Source organism: Gavialis gangeticus, unplaced genomic scaffold, assembly GCF_001723915.1.
Source record: "Gavialis gangeticus isolate Ggan-Ray unplaced genomic scaffold, GavGan_comp1, whole genome shotgun sequence".
NCBI classification, from domain to species: domain Eukaryota; kingdom Metazoa; phylum Chordata; order Crocodylia; family Gavialidae; genus Gavialis; species Gavialis gangeticus.
Window position 1 is genome coordinate 42,210,923 of NW_017728993.1, and position 9,058 is coordinate 42,219,980.

At 44.1% G+C, this 9,058-nt stretch overlaps 1 protein-coding gene across 3 annotated transcripts in view; it reads right to left on the reverse strand.

Moving 5' to 3' along the window:
• Nucleotides 1-9,058, reverse strand: part of ARHGAP29 (Rho GTPase activating protein 29) — a 102,970-nt gene that overhangs the window by 93,428 nt on the left and 484 nt on the right. For 2 of the 3 annotated variants that reach the window (XM_019501640.1, XM_019501638.1), the window contains exon 2: nt 6,514-6,859. In XM_019501640.1, coding sequence (XP_019357185.1) covers nt 6,514-6,775 — 262 coding nt within the window. In that variant the 5' untranslated portion in view covers nt 6,776-6,859. Of the gene's footprint in view, nt 1-6,513; nt 6,860-7,327; nt 7,347-9,058 lie in introns of those variants that run through there. The other variant, XM_019501639.1, reaches the window with a different exon arrangement.

Below are 9,058 nucleotides of genomic sequence, written 5' to 3' on the forward strand. Positions count from 1 at the left end.
CGTTGTAAAATTTTTAAATGGGACCAAAGTACAAAACCACAAAAATGTGTTTTCAAACTCCCCCCCCCAAAAAAAAAAAAAAAAAAAAAAAACCAATTTAGCACTATATTCCCTAGGGCTTTTAAATGGCTTAAACGCAGGCACCTGCCTGTTTTTAGTGTTTTCCCAAGTCTCCTTGTGGATGCTCTCTATACAAGAGATCACCTGTCTTCCAATATGATATGTTGCAAGCTGCCCACAGCACAGGCAATAGGTTGCCTGCTAGGACATCCTTCAAGGCAAGGTATTTCTATCCTCCACCCCCAACAGGATGGACAAAGCTGAACTTCTGAGACTTTCCAAAACTGTTTAATTCAGCTTTTAAACAGCTGCTGGAATGTTTTACTAGTTAAAATTTGGGATATACACTTTTCTAGGAACTAAGTCTGAAATCAGAGGCCCCACTCTAGTTAGAACATGATTTCTCCACCATTCAATACAGCTATAAGCAACAGGACCAAGCCCTAGAAGAGAATCAAAAGGAGAGAGGGAGGGAGGTCTGTCAAAGTGTAACAGTTGCCACTAGAGGAGCCCAAAGGTTAACATCATTGTGTGAAGGCTCAGGCCACTGTAACCAGAGTTTGAAAAAGGAAAAAGGGCCTCATCTGATCCCTCCCCTTAGGATCACAGGAAAGTAGGGCTGGAAGGTAACTCACAAGGTCAGCTAGTCCAGCTTTCTGTTCAAGGCAGGATCATCCCTGAATAAACCATCCCAGCCAAGTGTCAGTGTGATCTGCTCCTAAAAATTTCTAGGGATGGAGATTCCACAATTTTTCTAGGTAGCCTGTTCCAATGCTTGACCACCCTCAGTCGCATCTTGTGTGCCTTCCGGCTTGTCTGCCTCTCTCCAGTTACCTGTGCCGGCTGTGAAGAGACAGAAATCAGGGATGAAAATACCCATTACTCTGTCTTTCCTCCAGTACCATTTTTGGCTCTTATCCCACAAGAAACTCCAGAGATCAGAAATACAGCTGTGCCACAGGTTCACAAACTAATGCAATTCAAAAGTTGTAGCTAGTGAACATTGCTCTCCTATGACTTTGCACGGCTGTGATCCACAGAGGAGCCCCAAGAGCTGCCTGCATACTCAGGAAAAGGATATCTGGTAGTTTATACTCCAATTATATTTCAGAGGTCCTCTCTATATCCATACACAGTATAATTGTGAGAACTGGATATTTGAGAGGTCAAATAAAGTTGGGTCAATTGACTGGTCAAAAATTGTAAACAGTTGCCAATAGGTCCAAAATATACACAGTAAAAGCACAAATTTTCTATTAAGAAATGTGTTAAAAACCAATTTTGAAAAATAATACTTTTGCCAAGAAACTACAAAAAAAGTAGTTTTTTTTGTAATTTGCCATAATCTTTGACCAGTCAAAAATACAGGCAATTGACCATCTTGCCAATCCCAATAATTGTTTTTACATAAAGAATAAAATCTTTAGCTTTGCAAGTGAAAAAGCTTATTTCTTACTCCCAATAAGTACTTTACACAAACTCTTTTTAAAGTCCCACTTTATGTAGCACCAATTCTTAAGTAGGACAAAGGTCAAAGTTAATGCAGGTTAGAAAGCACAGCAAATCACTGTGATGATGTTTTTCAGCAGACTGTCAGAGGTTAAAAGCAACACTCCCTCCAAAACCCAAACAGCACAATGACAAGCAATTATAGAAAAGTCTGGATCTCTGTTAACTTATTTATAAGTTATTTATCCATACACTTCTCTGAAGTCAAATGGATGCATTCCTTTCTACATAGTTGAGTTTTTAGTTTTAAAACCATCTGAAAATTGTATACACAATTACTTCTGCAACAAACCATTTGAGTAATATTGTTCTGAAGGAGCTTGGAAAGTTCTTATCTGGTCCCTGCAGCTGATTATTTTGCACCAATGATTCTTAACCACGGTGCCGCAGTACCCTGGGGTGCTTTCAAGGGTGCCACACAATGCTACTACTGTTAGGTGTACAAACATGATTCACAAGATAAACCCTAACCTTTCAAATACAAATTCATATAATTAAAAACATTCTGATCTGTCAATCTTTCTGAGGTGTCTGCAACAGAAAAATTGCTCTACTATTTTTCTGTAGTCAGAAACTGAACGAAAACTAAGAGCTGGCATTTTCCACGGGATGTCTCAAGACTAAGGAGTGCCTCAATTCTAGAAATGTTGAGAACCACTATTTTACAGTTTCAGAACAAATCTGTTATACAATTCTTAAAAAAAGTTTTGTTGTTGTTGTTGTTTTGTTTTTTTTTAACAGTTTGCCTCAAGGACCTCTCATCGTGCTAAGACCACAGCATTCCATTATTCCTTGATTACTCCAGTTTGCCACCTACTAGTTTTAGCCCAAATATTGGGCCATTTTGAGTAGAGGTGCAATTCAGAGTAATTAATGCAACTTAACTTAATTTTGCATTACCTACCATTGCTATATTCTTTTGCAGTTACTGTTGTAACTAAATGTGTGGGCATCTCAAGTACAGAGACAGTTGTGCCTGTGTGTGTCCATGTTCCCACAGCAGTAGCTTACACTCTCCTCAGAGAGAACTGACCGCCCCAGCAGCACCACATGCCAAGCCCTGCGGTGACTAAGCTTCCTGTGGCAGCAGCCAGCACCCTTGACAAGTTAGGGTGCTAGCAATCTGAGCAGCACCATGGTCAGAAACTCCACGCCTATAGCCAAAGTGGTTGGGCTGCTGGCAGCAGCCAAAAACACCATGGTCAGATGCTCTATTATGGTGGCAAGAGCCCCAGCTACAGCCAGACCCTTGTTTTTTTCAGGGGCATGTGCAGCTCCACCAGACCTTGGGCAGAAGCTCCTCTGCTATGAACAGAGCCAGGGCTCTCGCCACCATGGCAGGGCTTCTTACATAGGCAGCCACTGGCAACCAAAGCAGTACTGCAGGTCTCTATTGTGGCAGCCTGTATGCCAGCGAGAGCTGGGGTGCTGGCAGCCCCAGTGGCACCACAGGCAAACCCTACCACTGCAGGTACAGCCAGGCCTCTGGCAAGGTAGTGAGTAGGATCCGGGTTTTCCGTTTCCCACGGAAAAACAGAGTAAATCACAGATTTTGCCTTTTACCAGAGGCAAATGCAGATGTCTTGTTTTATCACAGAAACCCATGGATTTAGCAATTTTGCAATGACAGGAAGTGGGAAGAAGGTGGTGAGACAGGGGCACCACATTCATGTACAGTACATGGCCCCAGGCAGCCTGCAGAGCAGCTCCAGCAGGTAAGTGGGGGGGCGGGGGTGGAGAAAGAGGGGGACTGAGGCCCCTGTAGGGAGGCAGGGAGCTGGGCAGGGTTGGGGCTGCTGCCCAGCCAGGTAATGTTTGGGGTCTGGGGCTGCAATGTGTGGCTGCAGGGCCCCAGCAAGGAGCAGGACCAGGCCACAGGTGGCACATCCAGGGGAGGGAGAGGGTCAGCTTTCCACTGCCACGTGCACTCCCAGGGGGCAGGGGGGACCTGTGCCCCCCACATCTGTACACAGGGCAGGCTCAAGCTGCAGACTCCCACCCTGCTTCCCTCCCCCAGATCCTCAGCAGCCCAGTGGGCATGACTCAGGATAGCAGCGAACAGCCGGGCCGCACGCAGATCTCCTCACCACTGCGAGCTCCATGCTGCCTGGCGATGTGCATCCTGGGCGTGTCACTGCTTTGTGAAGCTCAGCTCCATGCACAAGAGGCATGTCACCAGGGGAGCACAGAGATTGCAGCAGAGAGCAGGTTCTCCACGCAGCTCCCCAGCTCCCTGCCACACCAGGCTGTAGAGGCCCCTAGGGAGGACAGCAGGGAACTACAGGTTCACACAGAGAAACTGCTTGCCTCTGCAAGCTCCACCCTGCTTCCCTCCTGCAAAGCCTCCACAACCCAGCAGGCGCAACTTGGCATAGAGCAAAGGAGCTGTGCAGACAAGCTGCTCGTTGCTGCAAACTCCGCTCTGCCCTGGTGACATGCCCCCTGCACGCAGGGCTGAGCCCTTCACGCAGGAGGCATGTCATCAGGGCAGCGTGGTGCTCACAGCAGCAAGGAGATCCCTGCGTGGCCCAGCCATTCCCTGCTGTGCCAGGTTTTGCCCACTCAGCTGTGGAGGTCCTGGTGGAGGGAAGCAGGGTGGGAGCCCAAGCCACTGCCTGCACCTGCCCTGCATACAGAGCTGGGGGGCACAGGTCCCCCTGGCCCCCCAGGAGTGCATCCAGTGGTGGGGAGCCACCCCACGCAAGTCCACAGTGGGGGGGTAGGGGGCTGCGGATCTGGGTCTGTAGTCCTGGCAAGTATGCAGATGACACAGTAATTGCATTAGTCATCTTCCACACTATTTGTTTGGCTCCTCAGAGTTTAAATTGAAACTGAACAAGCTTATTAGTTAAAATGGTCTTTGAGGCTACTAGAATCTACTTGTGTTCTAGAAGCTGTTTTCTAAAATGCCTAAATATGATGTCAAAATATGCCAGACAGATATCTGGTTCAGAGACATGAACAGGACTCACCTCAAAGTGGTCAGGTTTAAACTCAAAGTTGCCCTGTATTTCAGACCCACTCAAACTTTTTGGTGCAACTGCTTCAGTTTAAGTACAGGCTCAAAGCTAGACCTGAGTTAGGACAGAGTATGCTCCAAAGTTTGTTAAACCTCTCTCAATTATACAATAAAAAAGGTAATCCCTTGCCTTGCAGCTCAAAATGATGCTGTCCATATTCCCATCTTGAACCCTTTTTCCCAGTCTAAACAAAGCCTAAGTTGGCTAAGCCTCAAATCCACAATACACCAGCTTTTTTTCATTCCAGCTAATATTTACTATCCTGTTTATGATCAAATTTGGATGCATCCGAGAGATCCTAAATCCTCTAGCTTGGAAATCTTAAAAATGTTTATACAAGGAACATTACACTGACCCAGAACCCAAAACAGATAGGTCAAATGCGGTCTACACAGCAGGTATAAACATGATCATAATTTCATTTTAATAAGCCACATTCCAATTAAGGAACCTTTCTGCTGTTAGTATTCTCCCACAAAGAAGAAACTGCAAACCATCAGATCACGTAGCTAATTTAACTCTTGGTATCTGCAAAATACTGTCCTGACCAAAAATGTCAGATGTGCTGCAAATATGTCATGAAATCCAAACCACCAATGCTTTCTGCCTTTTCCAGTCCCTTCAGCAGCAAAAATGATGCTAATCAACTCCAGCAGCAAGTCCACTGCTTTTGTGTTTAGCAGACAGATACATGCCCAGTGGCAATCAAACCATGCAGGAAGAGCTCAAGATTCTGCCTGTACTTTAAAACCTAAGACTTTCTGAACATGCTCATTAGAAGCACAAATTGCAAATTAGAGAAGAAGGACATTGGGGTGGTGGCACTTATGAGAGTATAAAGGAGATGAAACCATCTAAAGGTAAATAGAGGGGAATAAGTGCTGTATTCATGAGATCTTGAACTCTGTCCAGATTTGCCCAATATAAATAGCTACCAACAAAATACTTCTTAAATAGTGAAGGAGTAAAAGTTATTGAGCCTCAGCAAAACCAGAACCCAATGCCATTGCCACCTTAAGGAAAGGAAAGGAAAACAAAATTACATGCTCTAGAGCAGCAGTCAGCCATCTAAGCCCATAGTCATTTTATCTGGCCCACACAGCTAGGGGGTTTCTAAAGCATTTTTTTTTTTGGAGGGGGGGGGCTTTGAAGGGGATGTTTTACCCATGTTGAGAAGCTGCAGCAGTACTGCATGGGGGATACAGGGGGAGTGAGAGTGTAGCGGCAGGCAGGTTGGAAGTGGACTGCCTCTCTGCATAAAAAACATTGCCAACCCATTCTTGAGGCTAGATCTAAGGCTCAGCAAAAAACCTTTACAGTTTCCACCTGTTGCTTCTCTAAAAGTAGCATTTAAGTACTTTGAGCTGTAAAGAGGTAGTATTCCTAAGAGTTAAAATCTATTTAAAAACAAACAAAAGCAAAACAGAACTTGAAAAGTAAATTCAAGTGATTGAAATAACAGACTGCTGAACAGCCTCCCATGTTATTACAACTGTGACTGGATCTCAGCCAAATCACCAACAGCATACTCTGGAATTACAAAAGCAGTCAGTAGTTTAAAAACTCTAATGGGCTGATCTAAACAGTCGCACTATTTTTCCAATGTCAGTTCAGTCAGTCTGATGGGAAACAGACTTCCCCTGCCCCTCCTCCTCTCTTTACTCAAGTCTTACCAATTCTAGCAGCTCTAGATTTTATGTCTGATTATGAAACAGATTGCACTGTGTTCTGTTGAGAAAACACAGCACCCAAAGTAACAACCACCATTTCCTGTAAGCATCATGAAAGTGCTTGACAGGGAGGAAAAAACCCCCAACAAAACAAAACAAAAAAAAATCACAATAAAGTTACTACAGCTCCTATGAGCAGCTTTTTTTTTAAAGAATTTCTTCATTAGGAAATGAAGAAAAAATATCTTACGTACCTTCTGAAAGAATGGCCTCTCTCAAATATAGTAGCACATCTGCAAATTTTCTCACATCGTTTACCAGTTGCATGATGTACTCTGGATCCACAATAGGACTGTCATAGCAGTCAGAGTTGGAGCTAATGCTGCTCAGAGAACTGCTCTTGGTGCTGCGCCCCATTCCCCAGTTTCCTGAATTAGAGATGGTGAAGAAGCTGGAGGTAGATAGTCGGGCTAATCCCAAACCACGCTTGTTACTTCCACCGTTCTGTCGCAACATCCCAGCTGATACAGTGCCTCTGAAATGTTTGCAGTTAACAGTTAACTTTGCTTAATGCCCATCTGACAAGCCAAAGATGAAGCCCTTAAAATTAAGAGGGAGAGAAAAAAGAGGAATACATTTAGTGGAAACAGAAAAACAAGAAAATAAACAAATATTTATGAAATATACAAACTTCTGTACTAACAATCCCAAAGGGGGACGATGACTTTCTAGTACTAAATATTTGGATATTAAAATATGTAATGGAGTTATATTTTAAAATCTTTTATTTACTTGAAGTTAACTTGGGTTGTAAGGCAGATATCCAAAGACAGAACCCCCAAATAGCCAATGATGGTTTTAATCAGTAAATAAATCACCACAAAAAATCAGTAATTAATTTTTCCCCACCCAAATATAACTTTTATAACTTATTCCAGATCACTTGCTTCCTGGTTAGTTTCCTTCTGAAATCCTAACACTCATCTTTGTAATGCAGACTGAGGTCTGTTTTGCACTGTAAATTTTATCAAAACTGAACACGGTTGCTAGAAGTTATATAAAAATTACCAAGAAACTACTTTTCCTGTTCAGTGCTCTGCCCAACCTCAGTCACCAAGTGATGTTGAGCATCCTGTCAGCTGGTAAAATCAGAGGCCACTACATTCAGTGATGCTAAACTTTCATAACATAAACCAGGTTTAGCGTTCTTTGACTTACTAATGTTTGCTGGAAAAAAGAAATGCGTTCTGAAAAAGATGAACATTCAACAGCTACGTGAAATGTTAAAACCAACTACATTTTTAAGAGATAACTTGGTAAAACAGAAGATGAAGAGGCTAATGATTTTTCAAAAGGCAACTTCTCTAATATCAGATGTAATCTGTAAGATTTCAGTTAAGTTGATTTTATTTATCAGTTGAAGGGTTTTATTTTATTTTAAAACTTTAGCACAGTTACAAATTTTACACAGAAGGAAAGTTCATACTTTGAAGCAAGCATGTTGATAGAACTAAGCAATCGTCTGCATCCATTTAAGAAAAAAGAGCTATGGCTACTTCATTATGCCAAGTGAAGTAATTCATTTCACAGCATCAAGCTCCAGGTGGCAAAGTCAGGTACAGCTCCAGCAACTGATCACAATGCCCACTATTGCCTGCCCCTAGTTTAGCGGGCAATTATTTTGGGCGGATGGCCACTTACTGAGTTTTGGCAAGCCATCGAGGACTGCATGACAGGCAGCCCAGGGCAGATTAATATTAATTTTCTAATTTTTTTAGGGGCCCCACGGGCCAGATAGAATGGCTTGGCGGGCCACATCTGGCCTGCGGGCCACGTTTTGCCCAGCCCTGCCCTAAACACTGAAAGGAGAAAATACTATGTTTACACTATGTTTAGCTTTATCAAAGAAAGCTATTGTACATTGCAACACACTGGTTAAGAATTGGATTGCTGAGGTGTTTGCATGTAGGCGATGAAGTAAATTTAAACCATGCATGTTACACAAAGGCAGATTAAACTGCAGATAGTAGCCACAGTATAGCATCGCACTCATATCTGCATCAGTTCAAGCTGAAGAAGCCACGTTTCGAAGCCAAATCACATCTCCTGAATTCTCCCGCTGTGCAATGTGATGAGTAGCACTTTTATGAAATTCAATTATTTTTCTCCCTTTTTAAAAAAAAAAAATTCAACTGCACAACTACAGGCAAAGAAACAGCCTCTGACCAAAGCCAGTGGTATGCAAAGTTTACATTTAACGAAGTGTTGAGCAAAACCTTTGTGCAACCTCCTTCACTCTAATGACCAGAAAGCTACTTCGCAACCCTGCCTGTTGCAGAGCCCCTTCCTTATTTTAAGGAGCGTGGGACCTGCTACTCCTGGGACTCGAGCAACATTTTCATATTCACTGAAGAGAAAGCCATTGCTTTTAAGTCCAAAGAATTTCAAAACCAGAAGAGAAGCAGCAGCATGGGATCTGGTCCCCCCACAGGTGCATGCTTTGTCAGTGCCATCACCTTTCCAAGCTCCTTTCAGAGCTATTTTGCAGAAGTTTCTCCTCTGCTGCTGCGTGCAAACCCCGGCAGAAGGGCAGAGCCAGTGCCAGGGAGGGGAAGCGGCAGGGGGCGGGGAGAGAAAGGTTCAGACAGAAAGGGGAGAGCCGGCGGCGGGGGAGCCCGAGCCCGCCCCGCGGAGCGGGAGGGAAGGGCCAGGAGCCTCGGGCCCCCCGACACGTGCTGTCCACTACTGAGAAAGTGTCTCGTGTTCCTCCCAGGGCCGCCCCGCCCCGCCCCGCCCCGC